An 18,352-nucleotide genomic window follows, 5' to 3' on the forward strand; every position below is an offset into this window, starting at 1 on the left:
CCCTTTTTGGAGCTTGCCCCTCTGCGGACCTTTCCCTTTAGGGAAATCTGAGCGGACCTTTCGCGGATCCTGCGCTTTTTTCTTTTGCCCTGGAGTAGAGGTAGGGTTTTTCGTCTGGTTCCCTTCAGCAGGGTACCTTATGGGGCTAGGCTCCTTAGACTTCTGATGTCCGGTGCTAGGCGAGGATTCCTCTGGTTCCTTGCCAAGTCCAGCAGCCACTGCCTTGGGATGCACGTGAATGCCAGCCGCCTCCATGGCCTTTTGCATGGCCAGCATTACTTCTTGTATTTTTTGGTTTTGTGCTTTTTGGACTTCGATCTCGGCTTCGTGATCGATAGCTTTTTGTCTGAGAAGCACCAACTCTGAGTAGCTACCTTCGTCGTAGGCATACTCATCGAGGTTTCCCTCGTAGTCATTGTAGGGAATTCCTTCTTCTTCCTCAGAACCCTCAGCTGCTCTTGAGGCTACATCTTCCTCATTTGGATCTTGAGCATCTTCTAGTGGGCGAGGCTGACGAGTACTTCTAGTCTCCACCATTTTTGTGAAGCCAAGTGTTCGTTTGCAGTAGCTTTCTTCAGCTCTCAATGAAAGCACCAAAATGTTGACCGAGGTTTTCGGCAACTAATAAAATGTTATAAGATTATAGAGCTGTAAGAAAATTAGAGAAGGATTTTTACGTGGTTGTGGCGTTAATGAGCCTTAGTCCACGAGTCTTTGTTATTTATTGATGTATTTAATACAGAGAATGTATTTGGTGAGTGTTTCACCCTTATAAATACAGAGAATGTTCTTGGTGAGTATTTACTCTTCTTGCTCTTATGCAGCCCAAGATTCTCGACCCCATTTAATGAGTTTTGAGGGGGTATTTATAGTGTTTTTGGTGGGGTGATCCCCAGAACTATCTTACAAGTGTATCTGCAAGTATCCATAAAGTTGGGCATTCCCAATGAATATACCATGAGTAATGCATGGTCAAATCCCTAGGTGTTGTAGGGCTTTTATGTGGAATGTCTTTATTGTTTTTTGACTGATGTGACTCTTCACAGTGTAGCCGTCGTTAGACTTAAAAGATCATTACTTTGTAGCTGCTGGTTGGAGGTTGTGCCGTCAGACTTTATTGCGTGTAGTAATCCCAACACGCTTCCTCCCATGCGGCATTAAATGCGACTTGACTGCACAGGAGAAACCTGACACCCCGCGGAGATGCTTTAGCGTTACTCGAGCTTCCGGGAGCATATGGGGTTTCATATGCCTTCTCCGGGAGCTACGTCCCGGACGCTGCCTTATAGCATAAAGACTTAGCAAATATTTTGAATTAGAGCAATTTGCGGCAAAACCCCCTTATGTTTTAATTTTTATACACTTAACCCCCTTTTTTTTTTTTGGTGGTAAAACCCCCTTATGTTTTAATTTTTATACACTTAACCCCCTTATCTTTTTTTTTGGTGGCAAAACCCCCTTATGTTTTAATTTTTATACACTTAACCCCCTTATCTTTTTTTTTTGTGGCGAAAACCCCTTATGTTTTAATTTTTATACACTTAACCCCTCTATCTTTTGTTTTGGTAGCAAAACCCTTCAGTTTACTTTTCTTTGCAAATTTAAAGTTTTAGTTAAATATTACCGTTAAATACTAACCGGATTACTACTGTATCGACTTCGAGGTTTTACCGTTACATATACAAAGGTGTATACAGTGGTCATGCAGTTGATATTTAACGGTAATATTTAACTGGCGTGTCAAATTTGCAAAGAAAAATAAACATAAGGGGGTTTTGCCACCAAAAAAATGATAAGGGGGTTAAGTGTATAAAAATTAAAACATAAGGGGGTTTTGCCACAAAAAAAAAGATAAGGGGGTTAAGTGTATAAAAATTAAAACATAAGGGGGTTTTGCCACCAAAAATAAAGATAAGGGGGTTAAGTGTATAAAAATCAAAACATAAGGGGGTTTCGCCGCAAATTGCTCTTTGAATTATAAGTTGCTTGATCCACGTGTCCTTGTCTGGTTAGTCCACGTATATTAGGCAAAATCAGGGGCAACAACAATAAAATTATATACCACTATTATACATTTCATAATAAAAAATAAATATCATTTAAGAATAATAATATACCATACAATAAAATAGAAATATACCGTATAACAAAATCTATATACCAACAACCCAAAACAACTCATAAAAAATTAAAAAAATTGACATAACTTTTAAATAAAAAAGATTTTAACAAAACTAATATAGATATACCATAATGTTTAAATAATTTGCTTCTAATTCTAAAAAAAAAAACAAAATTAATAATTTTGAAATGAGGACATTTACTAACATAATCTTACGATTTAGGGTCATTTGCTATATTTTTTTGAAATGAGGACATAAACTAATATAGTCTTATGATTTGGGGCCATTTATTATAATTTCCCTAGATTAAGATCAATACTAATCAATACTATCTATAGATTAAGGCCCGCTTCTGCTATTTTAGTTCTTTTCTTTAAATCAACAAAAGTATTTTTTAAATTTATATTTATGCAATTTTATGTAATATATTTATTAATGAAATTGAATCTTGTTATTTCATATTTTATGAGTGATAATTAAAGAATTTTAACAAGTAGTATAAAGAGTCACATTTGATTCATTATTTGAGAATTAAGGTTTATGTTGAAGAAATTTGGGAATTTTGTTTGATTCTAAACTGGGATTTTGATCTTTCATTTATAATTTGGAGTTGTGATTTCATGATTTTGATAATTTAAATTTTATTTCGAGATGTATTATATATATTTATTATTTTTTTTAATGGAATATATGTGCTTTTGCTTTTAAGGAATGATGAGGTATTCTTCAATTTATTGATTCATTAAGTAATATAAAGTTTAGGCTAATTAAGATTTTTGTCTCTTAAATTTTGACATGTATTAAATCATGTCCTCTGAATTTTTAAGATCGTTAAAAATGCCCCTGAACTATTGAGATTGTTGGATTTAAGGACTTTTGTCTAATTTCATTCAATTTTACTATTTAAGTGATTGTTTATGTACTAAATCATGCTTCCCAGACTTTGATATCTATCAAATCATGTCCCTCGAACTTTGACATGTACTAAATCATGTCCCCTGAAATTTCATCCATGTTAGATTTTTTTACTAAAATTATAGACAAAAGTCCTTAAATTCAACAAACTTATTAGTTCGGGGGGCATTTTTAACGACCTTAAAAGTTCAGAGAGCATAATTTAATACATGTCAAAGTTCAAGGGACAAAAATCCTAATTAACCTAAAGTTTATAGCCTAATTTTGTTTTCGGTGACAAGCACTAGTGCATATATTTGTTATATAAATTATATGTGCATGATTAAACAGAGAGATAATATTTGACAGGTATCATTATAGGGAATTTTACAAAAATACTGCTTTTGGACCAAAACTTTACATTTATACTGGGACACGGCAAAAACAACATTTATACTGCCCCAGCCCAATTTCATTACTTTTGTACTGCCCAAGCCCAACATCATTTCATTTCTACTGTGAACAGTAAAACACACGGGAAACAACCTTGTTCGTGTGTGAGGAGACGCCGGAGACGGAAATCACCAAGAAAAAACCATTAAATCCGGCGAAGAGTTTTTTGAAAAGGAATCAGAATTGAAGAACAAGACGTACAGAAAACTGTCCCAACAAAATAACAGAGGTAAACACAACAAACCCAAAAAATAATTTAATTCTTAAGAAACCAAAAAAAATTAAAAATAAAAAAAAACAAGATTTAGATCTGAAGTTTTAAACAAAAAAACGAAAACACAACTGTGATATTCTTTAATTTATGATGCAAAAACATAAATGAGGGTTGTTCTATTGTTAATTTGACGTTTGCAACACAAAATGATTTCGAAAAAAAAAAATCGATAAATTGGTACAATTATTCAAACACAACATCAGGGTTGTTCAAATGTTGTTTTGCGGTCAGTACTACAACAACATTCATACATATATGTATCAGACAAATATAATAATAAAAACTTAAAAAAAAAATAATGGGTATTTCTGTTTGGTTGTTTTTGTGTTGTTTTATTGTTGTTATTTTTTTTTGTTGATTTTTTTTTTGTTGTTTTGCTATTGTTTTATTGTTGTTGTACAATTGTTTTAACATTAAATAAGACCCTGGAATGACAGGTAATGGAACGTCTACCAGTACTCATCAAGAGCAATGGACAATGGAATGAAGATCACAATTATGAGAACTATGTGGCTAGTGGAGAATTCATACCAACAAAATGCAAGTACGAAGAGCTACTGCAAATACTGGTTACTTCATTGGGGTGCGAAAACACCAGCACAACACTACAAATACAGTACCAAGCTAAAGAATGAATACCACCGATCAAAATATGCAACGATCGAAGCCTCTACTTTTACTTGGAATTGAAAATGAAGGAAACAGATTTCACGACATATCCACTATGTGTGAACCAGCAAAACAACAACACAACACGTGCTGCAACACCAAATTCGATATCCACAACAACACCGAATGAATATAATGTGGCAATGATCGAAAACAACACAACAACGCTTGAAAACAACATAACAACAACAGAATCATACACAACGGGACAGCAAACGGAAGAAGGGGAAAAGTCAGAAACAATAGAAGATGAGGAGGACAAATTCGACATAATTAACTATGCAAATCTGGTTGCTGAAGAAATGGTAGAACAACTTGAAAACACCAGTAAAAAACTGGATCCAAAAATTGACATCAACAATGCAAAGTTAATAACAGACAAGCAACACCCCGAAGTGGAAAAAGGACAGGCATACAAAGACAAAGAAACTCTAAAAAATGTCCTCAGCTACTACGCAATCAAAAACAACTTTCAGTACAAAGTGTGGAAGTCCTGCTCTCAAGAATACAGTCTGAAATGTGTTTACGAAAGCTGCAATTGGTCACTAAGAGCATCGAGAAATGGGCCAACAAACACATTCATAATCAGGAGGTTGGTTTTTAATAGTTTTTTAATGTTGTTTTTGTTGTCAGCCTTAACAAATGACCTGTTTTCACAATTTGTACTGAAATACACATGATTGGTATCTGCAACAGGTTTGTTTTAATAGTTTTTTAATGTTGTTTTTGTTGTTTTTTTTTTTCAATAGGTTCTCAAATATGCACACATGCCCCATAAATATAAGGCATGAAGACCAAAGGCAAGCAACATCGAAACTGATAGGGGAATGCATAAAACCGAAGTTCTTGAACATAAAGACCAAGGCAACAGCGATGGACATAAAAGGGGAGTTGAAATCTGATTTGGCATCAAAATGAACTATATGAAAGCTTGGAGAAGTAAGGAACATGCAGTAAACGACTTGAGAGGTAATGCTAGTGACTCGTACAGCCTAATACCGAGTTTCTTACACATGGTGGAAAAAACAAACCCTGGATCATTTGTGGATCTGAAAACGGCAGAAGACAACAGCTTGCTCTTTGTTTTCATGGCGTTGGATGCATCCATAAAAGGGTGGGGAGCATGCAGACCGATAGTTGTTGTGGACGGAACGTTCCTCAAAGCAGCTTATGGGGGAACTTTGTTGTGCGCATGCACACAAGATGCAGCAGGTCATATTTTTCCACTAGCGTTTTGTGTTGCAGATTCTGAGAATGACCAATCTTGGAAATGGTTCTTCAAAAAATTTAAAGAAGCGTATGGTGTACGGGAACACCAATGCCTAATTTCAGACAGAAATGAAAGCCTCATCAAAGCAGCGAGAGAAATCTATCCAGAAATTGCACACAGTTACTGCGGTTACCACATTTTGAGCAACCTTAAAACAAGCTTCAAACAACATGCTGCCAAATACAATATGCCATTCTTTGGAGCAGTGAAAGCCTACACAGAAAAGCAATTCGAGTTCCACATGGCTGAATTGGATGGATTGGACAAACGCATAAGACCTTACCTCAAAAAAATCGGGTATGAAAAGTGGTCAAGAATTCATAGCCAAAACAAGAGGTATTCCACAATGACCTCAAACATATCGAATCCTTTGAACGCTGCAAATTTGGCAGCAAGGGAGCTACCAATTACAACGCTGCTAGAATGCTTGAGAGCATTGGTGCAACAATGGACGCATACTAATAGGACAAAAGCACAAAACACCTTCACTAAGCTATCACCAACTGGAGAAGACATCTGTGTTGAAAAATTACACATACTCATTGAATCTGGAGGTAAAATATTAATTATGTTTTTTTTTGTAGTGTTGTAGTGTTGTTGTAGTGTTGTTTCAATAGTTTTGTATTGTTGTTGTAGGAATTACACCTATGTTTGATTTTTTTTTTTTCAATAAAATTTAAAACAGGTTAAAGCAACAACAGATTACTTGTTTGAGGTAACAAGAATGAAAGAATCGTGGGAAGTAGACCTAGAAAAAAGAACATGCACGTGCAACAGGTTCCAAATAGATGAAATGCCATGCGGGCACGCAGTGGCCGTGATGAGGGAGATGAACATGGACCCGTACACCTACTGTTCAGATTACTACACAAAAAAAAATTGGCTGGCAACTTATTCAGGGACAGTTTACCTAATAGGACACCAAAGTGAATGGGAGGTACCGGAAGAAGTGAAAAATATTACAGTCTTGCCTCCACATGAAAGAGTAAAATCAGGAAGACCAAAAACATTAAGAAGGAAGGCTGGATGGGAAAGGGATCAACACAACAAGTGCAGCAAATGTGGTGAACTGGGGCATAACAAAAGAACATGCAGCAGAAGACGTAGAAGGGAATAAAAACAACAACAGAACAACAGTGGAAAAACAAAAGAAAACTACACATACGTTATGAGAATTAGATATTGAGGAATTTAAATTTCTGAAATACACAGGGAATACAGTTTTTTATTTGAAAAACATTGATTACATTGGGAATTGTTGATACTCTAGATTGGATATTAAAAGATGTTGGATACTAAATTGAATATATATATATATGAAGTTTGTTATTGAAACAGTTTGTGTTTTTAATACTGAAATGAATATTTGGATTCAAAAAAACAGAGAAACTATAAGAAAAAAAAAACAAAAAAAGAATGGATGTGAAATGAAAAAACAAACAACTTTAACATACCAACTTGTTTGTACATAAAAATAATAAGAAAAAACATACAAAAATAAAAGATTACATATTGTCCACACAAAGCGTAAGGAAAAACAACAGAACACCAATGTTTGTTTACGAAAAACAACATGAAAAACATTAAAACAACATTAAAAAACTATAAGAACAATGACAGTCTGATTGAAAAAGCAAATCACTTCTTGGGAAGGCTGGGAGGGGCCTCGGATTCACTTTCAATGTTCTCAGTTTGCTTCTTCATCCCATAATGATAAAATAACGCAGCCAAACGATCGCGGTGAATTTCCACATCAAAATCAGAGGATGGGATGGGTTTGCCATCAATGAAATACTCAGCAAATGATGCAACAAAAACACCACAATCACTGGAAAAAAAACAATAAAACACAAAAAAGACACTATGAGAACACTGATAAAAAACAAAGTCAACAACAAAAAAATAAAAATACAAACAACCAGTGAAAAAACATTGAACACTAAACATAAAACTTACGCTGTGACCTGCTCGGGTAAACCATCAACAGCAACAATAGGGAACGGTTCCATAGTGCTAAACTTAGTTTCGTTGCGAAGGCCTTTGAAGTCTAACATAGAGAAGTAATATGGTAAAATAACAGAGAAAGGCTTGCAAGCCTCTTTGGCAGCAGTCATATACCTCCCAGAACGCAGTGAATTGTACAGATATATGCGCCTGTCAACTATGTTAAGACGACCACAAATCCAATGATCCTGTAATTTTACATTGATAGGCATATCAACCAAATGCCAAGGAGTGGCACATAATATCTTACCACCTTGAATGTACTGGGCCACATTGTGAGAAAGAGACAACACAGATATATCGTTGTTTTTCTCAACAAACCTCTCATACAAAGTTGTTATGCTAGAACAAAAGAGGCAATCAGTTGTGGTGACTTTGATTTTCGGCTCGGCTGAGTACATTATTTTCTTACGAAGATAATAGAAAATGATGTCAATGTGCTGAACAAACAGATAAAAAAAAGTAAGTGAAAAAACATTCAAACTTATAAAAAACTAACAGAACAACACTTAAAAACATTAAAAAAAATAGATAAAAAAAATAATATGTAAAATAATAATAATAATAAAATAAAAACTTACAGAATTGGTAAGGAAACAATTAGGGTAGGCAAGGTTGTGAAACCACATCTTGTTGCTGATGTCCTCAACACCAAAACGAAATGGCGGAAATATAGTGTCCTTACCCTTACAATACACATTAGTTGTTGTGCTAAAAAAAAAAACAAATAAAAAAATATCAAAACAGAAATGAAAAAATAAAAAATAAATAGAAAACAATAACAGATATACAACTGAAAACACCTACAAAAATACTTACTTAGATTTATGCTTTCTAAGACCTGAATCAACCCACTTGACAAACCCAGCTTCCAATTGCGGATCAACAGGTTCACCAATCTTGTTGTCCAACGGGCACAAACCACGCACATATTTAACGACCTTATACACAGAATCATCAGGAGAAACCGAGGATGAACCTGATTTAGATGCACCAGAAGCAAGCTCAATGAATGGGGATTTCAAAACAGCTCCTTTCTTCCGATCCCTCTTTTGAGGACGTAAAATAGGAGTCTCTTGAAAAACAACCATTTCAAGATCAGTCTTCTCAGAAGTCTCAACAGGAGCAGGGGCATGAGTTGAGGAACCAATCTAAAAAAGAGAAAGGATAAATAAAAAGACTTATTTTTAAATTTCAAACAGTACAATAAAAACACCATAAAAACAACAATATAATACCAAATAAATACAAATATAAAAAAAAAAAAAACATAAACACAAACCAAATTCTCCACAGCTTTAACAGCAGATGCAATTGTTGCATCAACATCAATGTTCTCCTCCCCACCTTGAGACTGATCAGGCTGATAATAAAAAAAACAGTAAAACACTATTAAAACAAACACAAAACACAGAAACACACAAAAAAAAGCACAAACCAAAAATGATGTCCAAACAAGAAACACACCTGTTTGATCTCTGCAATAGGTTCCACAGGGTCAGAATTCTTGGCATCATCGACCTTGCCGGTATCATCATCCCTCGAAACAACCGCGGGGACAACAACACCCTCATCGTTACGAACATCGCCCGTGTGAGCCTCATCCTGACCAGCACCAACACCATCTCCACCCAGATCATCATCATCATCATCAGTTTCATCGTCATGATGATCATCTCCTTTGTCATCGTCGAATTTATCATCCTCGTCTTCCTCCGAAGTGGAATCTTCATCATCCTCATTTTCTGAAGTACGAAGAGCATCTTCAGACTGAGATCCATTGTGAGTGGGACCACCTTGGGATGACTGAGAAAAAAAAAATTAAGTAACTGTATAAAACAACATAAAAACACTACTAAAAAAATAACAGAAAAAGTAATGACAATTTAAAAAAAAAACCTCAATAAGAATGTCCGGCTTCTTGTTCATCTCATAACAGATTTCATAAGAATCCCTTCTTGGCGACAACAACAGATAAACACTTTTTAAATTCCTCAAACTCAACTCGGGAGACATTCTCATGAGCAGTTGATGAAGAAGAACCCATCGAAGCCGAGGTTGACCGAGCGGGCTTGGAACCACCTTTAATTTTGAATTTCACAGCCTCGGGAGTAGTCTCACCAGAGAAAAAATCAGTGAGGCTCAAACTCAATCTCTCAACGGAAGTTGGAGTGAGGTTTCTTAATTTTAACTGAAACAACAAAAACCAACAAAAAACAATATGCACATGAAGCGAAATTATAAAATAACAACAACAATAAAAACATAAAGTATAAATAATGTATACAAAAACAACATTAAAACAAGAGTGGAAAAATAATAAAAAACAACAGGATTACCTCTTTCAAAGACCGATCGAAAATGAGGGTGTTCATGACATCCATTTTCACCATACCCTCCTTGTCCTTGGGTAATTTAGGCCAATTCAAAATCCTTGGAATGCCAACATTTGAGTACAAGGATAGTTTCCCAATAACATACGGGCAACACTCGAAAAACCGAATTGAATAGCCAAAGGAAAACCCAATAACCTGTAATACCCACCATCCTCGTCACTACGAACTACCCTCTTATAACCAGAATCTATCTTACCCTTCAAAGAATGCATAGTGATATCAAAACAATGCTTGCCCCACCCAAATTCATTATATCGACCACTATCCACAACATCTATTTCCTCAGACGAAACAACTTTACCAGGGGGACCACCTAACAAATAACACTGCACAAAATACAATACAGCCAACTTGACTGCAAGATCGTCGTTATCCTTAAGATTGTCAGCAATAAAAGCAGTCTGAATAGCACCCTTGGTAATTTTTTTGTACCCCTTAAAACAAGATTTGACCAATTCATTATCATCTTGCTTAAGCGATAAAAATCGAATCAACATGACAATCTAACCCCGTGACCAACGCAAACTCTTCGATACTAAACCTAAGGTATTTCCCTTGGACACAAACCCAAAACTCCAACCCATTAGGCTGCTGAACCTCCCTCAACAGCAAACAATGCAGCAATTGGTAATGAATTATGTACTCAGGAATTCGAAGAAAATAACCAAACACAGATTTTGAAAAAATTTCCAATTGGCTTTCAGTTAAAATTCTCTTAATGTCACCAAGTACAGAGTAATAACCAGATGTTACTACTCTAGAATGATAAAATTGAGATCGAGTGTACTTGCATTCCCAATCCTAAAAAACAGAACAATGAAAACACTGATAAAACACCAAAAAACACTACGAAAATAACAACAACAAAAAAACAACAAAAAAACATAGAACAGAATGCATAACATGACAAACCTCAACAATCCTATTAACAGGAATTTCTTCAGAAACACCTGATGATGGCAACACCTTCACAGGGGATTTACCCTTGCCCTAAAATAAAAAATAACAACACCAACAAAACAACAAATAAAAAATTAACAAAAACACATAAATAAATCGAACAATATATATAAAACAATTACAAATACATAAACAAAAACAAACAAATACCCAGATATATGAACCTCAAATATCGAATTTAACAAAAAAACAAAAAACCTCAAAAACAACAACAGATAAATAGTAAAATACCTTAACAGAAACAGGCGACTTAAGAAATTCAGAATCCAACTCAAAATCTGAGTCTGAATTTTCAACAACAGTTCGAGGTCTTTTTCCTCGAGTGTTCTTCGAAGGTCCAACAATGGTTTTTCTTTTAACAGAAGGGGAAGTGGGGCTAGGAGGGTTCTCTTTCAGATTTTTTTTACCCATTTTTGATTTGGGTCTGGTTTTCTGCGATTGTTTTGTGGGTTTTGTAACTTTGGCCGGAGATGGTGATGAACGAGTAACGGCCATTATGAAGAACTATGAAGGTATTTATAGACAAAAATAATAAAAATGGGAGGGAAAATGAGAGGGAAGTTTAAGATAGTGGGATGGGATTTGAAATTTTTTAAAATGAAAAAACTACCCACTATTACAACCGTCTAAGCAAACTGAAAATGGGGAAGAAGATGAACAGTTGAGGTGAGAGAGAATACCAATTACAAAATTTAGATTCGAAAATAATATAAAAAAAATAAAAGAAAAATACATAAATACAACACTTTTTGATCAGAACACATAACCGTCAAATCAAAACAATTAATTTTTTTTTTTAAAAAAAAAAAAAACGTGGCAAAACCCTATCGTGACAAGTGGCAATGAAAATCAAACACACGGCTAAAGTTTAAAAGGCAGTAAACTGCCAAAAAAAAAAAACAGTATAAATGTTGTATTTGCCGTGCAACAGTATAAATGTAATAAAATGGGAAAAAACAGTAGTGGGTGTAAATTTCCCTCATTATATAAATACATGTATATATATATGTGTGTGTGATATTTTATAACTTCATTAATCTGTATTAAAGACTAGTGAATGATTTTTTATGAAAGTTAATGCAATATGTTGCTATATTTAATTTTTCATCTGAATTTGAATGATATTTAATTCACGAATTCTTGAATTAGAGTTTGTGTTATATGTTTTGTCTCATGTGGATTTTCTCTTATAATTTCATATATATTTTGATATTGTTCTAGACTTTAGACTTTTGGACAATGAGTTTACTTGAAAGATTATTCAATTTTTAATTTGGTCAAAGATTCAAATTTTGGATGTATAGTGTTGGACTAATAAGTTTTTAAGTTTCAAATTATATATATTAATAGTTTTCATATATAATTATATATATGGGTTATCATATAATTATATACAGTTTATGTCCGAAAAAATTTATTAAAGTCTAAAGTAAAAAAAGAAAAAATGGATCAATTTTGTGCATCTTTGGCACACTAAAATTTTAAAGTTTGTCTCTCACTCTAAATGGATTGATTGAAACATGATGTTGATCGTTAAAGTAATCTCTCTTGTGTAGATTGTTAATGAGGAGAGGAAGTAATCTCTCTTGTGTAGATTGTTAATGAAGAATGTTAGATGATTGTGTGTGTTTTTCATGTAAGTATTGATCGACCCAAATAAAGGTCATACTTATTTTGAGTGTAGACATACCTGTGGTGATAAATGTGTGACAATTATAAGGTTTCCATGTGAACAATATGTACAGTCCAAAGATTGATAAATTATTTGACAGGATTTATTATCAATATTTGATTGCTACGAGTACCACTTACAGTGAATATCTATCTAAAGACTTGATATTAATAGTGTGTTTATCTTGAGATGAGATTTGCCATTATTTGAACTTATTGTGTTTTATGAATCTTTGTTTATTTTGGTCTCTTTTTAGCTCATGTTTCAGTTATATCTACCAACATTAAGTTAATTCTCATGCTAAATGAGATAAATTTTTAAGTAAAAAAAGAGACAATTATGCTTTCTTAGCTATCCTGTTTCAATAAAAGATAAAGATAAAGATAAAAATAAAAATCAAGATGTTGCATATAGAACACTGTTAAAAAAATACAAAATATATTAGATATGAAATTATCTATAACTTTTGTAAGAGAGATTAAAAATAAGATTAAATTCCAAGTATGTCATTAGGCACATCTAAAGAAAATGAGTTTATTACTAAAACTAGGGGTGTTCACAAAGTATCCGATCCAATCCAATCCGCACGATCCAATCCAATCCAATCTGCAAAATGCGGATATCCGCACTTGTGCGGATTGGATTGGATTGAAAAATCCAAAATCCGCACTTGTGCGGATTGGATTTGATTGAAAAATCCAAAATCCGCACTTGTGCGGATTGGATGTTGTTTGACCTCAAAAAGTAACCGATCCAATCCAATCCGCACTTAATTATATATATTTTTAAAAAATTATAATATGTAATATATATTAATTAAAAAAAGACACAAACTTCTAATTTCTTAATCTTTTTTAGTAATATATTGAGTTACTGCATTTTATTTATTTTGTAATAAAAAACACAAGAAAAATAATTCTCATTCACATAGACACATACACATAAAGTTTAAATATATATATAGTACTAGCTTATTTATTTTAGTAATTAGATACATATATATTTTAGTGTAAATCTAAAGATAAGTATATATATTGATATATATATATATGTATATTGGTTTAATTTGTATATAAATAGAGATGGAAATAGATTATTATTGGAGATTAAGAAACAATAGTCTTTTTTTAATTTTTTTCTATGAAATATTAAATAATTTATTATTAAAAAAATAACCGATCCAATCCGCACTATTGCGGATTGGATTGGATTGGATTTAAACTCTTATGCGGATCGGATTGGATCCAAAATATGAAATCTGCACTTAGTGCGGATTGGATGTTGTTTGACAAAAAAAGTGCGGATTGAATCGGATGAACACCCCTAACTAAAACCATGCGATTAACTCGGCATCGGGAAATCGAAAACCGCCAAAGTAAAACTTAAAGGAGCTTACATGACACACAAAGGACAAGTGACAACAAAGATTTTTTTTAAAAAAAAAAAGTCTTTTTCAAAAAGAGAAAAAATACATTTTAGGGGGCAATTATTATGCCCATTTTTCGAGCACTGAATGTAGACATGGCATATGTTATATAAGTCTAAACGAAATAAAGAAATAATGAATGCGAGGAATAAATAAATATTCTACCTCGAAAATAAGCTATGAAATAAAAGAGGAGATAACCTTACGGAGTACTATCAATATAATGATTTACGAGGATGAGAAGAACACAAGTTAAGTCGTCGAGACATGGCTGAAACGAAGGAGGCAATAGAATATCAAGAAACAATGAGTTGAGTAGAAAAGTTAGATAACAAGTTCTTCCAAAGCTTACAACTCATGGACCCACATACTTGTAAGTATGTTGAAAGACTAAGAGAAATAAGCATTATACAACTTATTTCGAGAGACCAAGTCTAAAAAGCTACCTTAGAAGGCTATAGCGAGGACAAACACTTAAACTAACACCTTGCAAGATACAGCTAGCTATCTTTAAGCAGCACCAACTAATGTGAGCCATAACTATAATGCACATCATTTCAGTAAAAGCAAAACTGCTTTCGAATAAGAGTAAAAAGCGGTTACCAATAATTATTTCATGAGGAGTGCTATGGAGACTCTCTATTCTACTCTCTTTTGCACTTTCTCTATGATGTAATGACAAATGTCAAATTTTAAGTAAAGTTTGTTTTTGCTTAATATTTAGTTATGATATTCTAATATTATTACAATTATGCCATTCTAACTAAATTATTATATAATGACTAGTTATCTATGTATAATCTAATTACTTTATTAATTTTTTATTTTTACTTTTTTATTTTGTTGAAATGTTTATTTTTGCTTAATTACAAGCAAAAATATATATATTTGGAAGAAAAAATAACCACATTAAAAAAAATTATAAAAGTACAATACATATATTTCAATTATACATAAATTAATTGTAATTTTTTATTTTTCATAAAGTAAAAATTATAATAAGTTTAATGTATACAAAAGTTAATACAATTTAAAAAAAAAAATGAATGACTTCAATCTATTATTATTAATCTTTTTGTATTTTTTTTTTATTTTAATAGTTCTTTTATTATACAGTACTAGTTTTTTGTTCAGATTCAACGCTCTATTTGTAAGTTGTTTTTTATTCTTCTTATACAAGTGAAAATTCACTCCACTTCTAATACAGTATTTTTCAAATATATTTTTTAATTATTTTCTTTATTTAATATAGGATAAAATGAGGTTCAATAAATTAATATACTGTTGTTCAAAAGAAATTAATATACTAGGTCATAGATGTATTTTTTTTAAGAAAAAAAAAGGTCAATGATAGAAAAAAAAATTATTATAGTAGCTCAATTTTTTTTAATTTGCTATACTTTTTACAGTAGAATACATATAGATAAATGTTTGAACTATTATTTAGCTTATATATACTAATTTTTACTATATATCAAATTATAATAAGAAAATATTAATATTAGGATGAGTACACCACATGATATGTGTCTATTCTACTAGTATATATATACAATACTCTATATGAAAAAAAAATACATGTAAATACCACAAAGAAAATAAATAAAAGTATTTAATTACATATATAAATATATTGGATGGTTTATTGGTGTATTTATATTGATAAATAATATAATTATAATAATCATAAAAAAAATTATTACTTTTTATAAAAAAAAAAGGATTTAAGTTGTATTAATTTTTATATTAATTTCTTAAAAAGAAAAAAAAAACTTACAATTTTTATATAAATATTAATTGTTACTTTTTTATTTTACAATATATGTAAATGTTTTTTTTCTCTCATTTTTATTCTTAATGTAGTTAATTCTTTTATAAACAAAAAGTTAGTAGAATAATTATATTAAAAGTAGTAATGGCACAATTATAAGAGTAATTTGCGGCAAAACCCCCTTAACTATCAATTTACTTACAAAAAATCATCCAACCTCATATTTTGGTGGGAAAACCCTCCAAAGTACTGTTCTGTTTATATTTTTAAGGTGTTGTCTGTCTAGCCTCATTAAGTCCTAATTTTTCCCACGTGGCAATGACATGTCACTAAGAAAATATCCTACGTTGCCATATTTTACAAAATAAAAATAAAAATAAAAATAAAAAATTTAAGAGTAATTTGCGGCAAAACTACCCCAACTATCAATTTACTTAAAAAAAACCATCCAACCTTAAAGTTTTTTGGATGGTTTTTGCAAGTAAATTGATAGTTTGGGGGGGGGGGGGGTGTTTGCCGCAAATTACTCTTAATGTTTTTATTTTGTAAAATATGGCCACATAGGATAATTTTTAGTTACCTGTCATTGCCACGTGGGCAAAATTAGGACTTAACGAGGTTGGACACACGACACCTTAAAAGTGTAAACGGAACAGTACTTTGGAGGATTTTCCCACCAAAATATGAGGTTGGATGGTTTTTTACAAGTAAATTGATAGTTGGGGGGGTTTTGCCGCAAATTATAACATTAGAATAGCATAACTAATTATTAAGTAAAATTTACTCTTGCTGAATATATGACATTTGTCATTACATTAAAGAGAGTGCAAAAGAGAGTGGGATAGAGAGTTCCCTTAGCACTCCTCTTATTTCATTTTATCCACATGTTGTAAATATGAAAGGGTAAATGGCGGCAAAACCCCCAATACTTTCGTTTTGGTTTCATTAAACCCCCACAACCCAAATTTCTGCGGGTAAACCCCCAAAACCACTATTCTGTTAGCAATTTACCCTTTCCGTCCAAATATAGCTGTTAAATGCCAAGCTGGCTTGTCCACGTGGACACAATATACACGTGGCACAATTTTACTGGTCCACGTAAATAATTATATTAAAAAAATTAAAAAATTAAAATAAAATTAATTTAAAATTATTTTTTTTTCTTTTTTTTTCTTTTTCTTTCTTTTTTTTCTTTTTTTCTTTCTTTTTTTCTTTCTTTTTCGTTTTCTATTCGTTCGGAGATATAGTCTCTCTCTCTCTCTCTCTCTCTCTCTCTCTCTCTCTCTCTCTCTCTCTCTCTCTCTCTCTCTCTCTCTCTCTCTCTCTCTCTCTCTCTCTCTCTCTCTCTCTCTCTCTCTCTCTCTCTCTCTCTCTCTCTCTCTCTCTCTCTCTCTCTCTCTCTCTCTCTCTCTCTCTCTCTCTCTCTCTCTCTCTCTCTCTCTCTCTCGATGCAGGTACAGACCCACGGTCGGCGTCGATGACCACCTGCCAGGCGCACGGCGTGCTGAAGCTTCCCCGACCCAGGTAAGCTTCCCCGAGCCCTCTTCTCTTTCTTTCTCTCTCAGCCCTCTTCTCTGTCTCTCTCTCATCCCTCTTCTCTCTCTCTCTCTCTCTCTCTCTCTCTCTCTCTCTCTCTCTCTCTCTCTCTCTCTCTCTCTCTCTCTCTCTCTCTCTCTCTCTCTCTCGATGCAGAATAGTCCAGTTCCCGTCGACGAGGACCACCGAGCCGGCCACGAGGACCCCAACCTAGGTATCGATCACCGATACCTCTCTCTCTCATTTAGGGTTTTTAATAATTTTTCTTTGCAATAGATCTGTGTATAAATATTTTGGGTATTATTGTGATTTTTATTTTTTAGATCTGTAGAAAGATAATGGTTGTGGAGTCATAAATTTAGGGTTTTAAGGTTTGTGTTTTTGGACTGAAATTTTGTGTATATATGTGTGTTTGTTTATTTGTTGGATTTAGATTTATTTAAATTGGTTTGTTTTGTGTATATATGTGTATATCGGGGTGGTGTTTTGTTTTGATTTTTTTTTTGTGATTTGGATTTGAAAATAGGCAGTGGTGGTGGTTTTGGCACCAGTAGGTTGTGGTGATTTTAGAGATGGTGGGTGGTAGTTTCGGTGGCTGTATAGTGGTGGTGGTGGGCATCTGTGGTGGATGATGGTGGTGTTGGTGATGATATTTTTAAAGAGGAGTAATGGTGGTGGTGAGATAGAGAAAGAGATGAAGGAGTTACAGAGAGAGAGACAGAAAAAGAAAGAAAAGAAAAATAAAAAAAGAAAGAAAAAAAAAATTACTTAAAATTTTTTAATTTTAAATTAATTTTATTTTTAATTTTTTAATTTTTTTAATATAATTATTTACGTGGACCAATAAAATTGTGCCACGTGTATATTGTGTCCACGTGGACAAGCCAACCTGGCATTTAACAGC

General features: G+C 32.9%; 4 protein-coding genes and 1 long non-coding RNA gene across 6 annotated transcripts; 3 read left to right on the forward strand and 2 right to left on the reverse strand.

Moving 5' to 3' along the window:
* Positions 1-3,415: 3,415 nt before the first annotated feature.
* LOC115713108 (uncharacterized) lies at positions 3,416-5,331 on the forward strand. The gene is made up of 3 exons (XM_061113915.1): positions 3,416-3,699; positions 4,182-5,005; positions 5,163-5,331. Exons 2-3 carry the CDS (start codon positions 4,437-4,439, stop codon positions 5,329-5,331), a joined length of 738 nt encoding a protein of 245 aa, XP_060969898.1. The 5' UTR covers positions 3,416-3,699; positions 4,182-4,436.
* On the forward strand, positions 5,328-6,145 carry LOC133037097 (uncharacterized). Its single transcript, XM_061113917.1, has 2 exons — positions 5,328-5,980; positions 6,076-6,145. Exons 1-2 carry the CDS (start codon positions 5,328-5,330, stop codon positions 6,143-6,145), a joined length of 723 nt encoding a protein of 240 aa, XP_060969900.1.
* Positions 6,146-6,202: 57 nt separating this feature from the next.
* Positions 6,203-7,141, forward strand: LOC133037329 (uncharacterized). Its single transcript, XR_009687434.1, has 2 exons — positions 6,203-6,237; positions 6,369-7,141. It is a non-coding gene; the product is annotated as an uncharacterized LOC133037329 (long non-coding RNA).
* On the reverse strand, positions 7,107-9,574 carry LOC133037328 (uncharacterized). Of its 2 annotated transcripts, XM_061114369.1 has the most exons (6): positions 9,155-9,574; positions 8,970-9,050; positions 8,507-8,838; positions 8,269-8,398; positions 7,640-8,127; positions 7,107-7,511 (listed from the first exon to the last, which is right to left on the reverse strand). In XM_061114369.1, exons 3-6 carry the CDS (start codon positions 8,776-8,778, stop codon positions 7,322-7,324), a joined length of 1,080 nt encoding a protein of 359 aa, XP_060970352.1. In that variant the 5' UTR covers positions 8,779-8,838; positions 8,970-9,050; positions 9,155-9,574; the 3' UTR covers positions 7,107-7,321. The 2 variants fall into 2 exon arrangements, with proteins under 2 accessions (XP_060970352.1, XP_060970351.1); XM_061114368.1 differs by having other exon boundaries at positions 8,507-9,050.
* Positions 8,804-9,616, reverse strand: LOC115713109 (uncharacterized). Its single transcript, XM_061113918.1, has 4 exons — positions 9,587-9,616; positions 9,155-9,493; positions 8,966-9,050; positions 8,804-8,838 (listed from the first exon to the last, which is right to left on the reverse strand). Exons 1-4 carry the CDS (start codon positions 9,614-9,616, stop codon positions 8,804-8,806), a joined length of 489 nt encoding a protein of 162 aa, XP_060969901.1.
* Between the last annotated feature and the right edge of the window lie 8,736 nt (positions 9,617-18,352).

The sequence above is a fragment of the Cannabis sativa genome, chromosome 4 (genome assembly GCF_029168945.1).
Source record: "Cannabis sativa cultivar Pink pepper isolate KNU-18-1 chromosome 4, ASM2916894v1, whole genome shotgun sequence".
NCBI classification, from domain to species: Eukaryota; Viridiplantae; Streptophyta; class Magnoliopsida; order Rosales; family Cannabaceae; genus Cannabis; species Cannabis sativa.

Bases quoted from the DNA above. Each gene is read 5' to 3' on its own strand.
- LOC133037097 (XM_061113917.1), top strand. From the start codon at position 5,328: ATGAACTATATGAAAGCTTGGAGAAGTAAGGAACATGCAGTAAACGAC. The intron at 5,981-6,075 runs GTATGAAAAGTG...CAAATTTGGCAG, and splicing joins CCTTACCTCAAAAAAATCGG to CAAGGGAGCTACCAATTACA.
- LOC133037328 (XM_061114369.1), bottom strand. From the start codon at position 8,778: ATGGTTGTTTTTCAAGAGACTCCTATTTTACGTCCTCAAAAGAGGGAT. The intron at 8,128-8,268 runs GTAAGTTTTTAT...CTGTTTGTTCAG, and splicing joins ATTGTTTCCTTACCAATTCT to CACATTGACATCATTTTCTA. The intron at 7,512-7,639 runs GTAAGTTTTATG...TTTTTTTTCCAG, and splicing joins TTACCCGAGCAGGTCACAGC to TGATTGTGGTGTTTTTGTTG.
- LOC115713109 (XM_061113918.1), bottom strand. From the start codon at position 9,616: ATGAACAAGAAGCCGGACATTCTTATTGAG. The intron at 9,494-9,586 runs GTTTTTTTTTTA...TTTTTTTCTCAG, and splicing joins AGCCGGACATTCTTATTGAG to TCATCCCAAGGTGGTCCCAC. The intron at 8,839-8,965 runs GTGTTTATGTTT...TCTCTTTTTTAG, and splicing joins AGCTGTGGAGAATTTGGTTT to ATTGGTTCCTCAACTCATGC.
- LOC115713108 (XM_061113915.1), top strand. From the start codon at position 4,437: ATGAAGGAAACAGATTTCACGACATATCCACTATGTGTGAACCAGCAA. The intron at 5,006-5,162 runs GTTGGTTTTTAA...TTTTTTCAATAG, and splicing joins AACACATTCATAATCAGGAG to GTTCTCAAATATGCACACAT.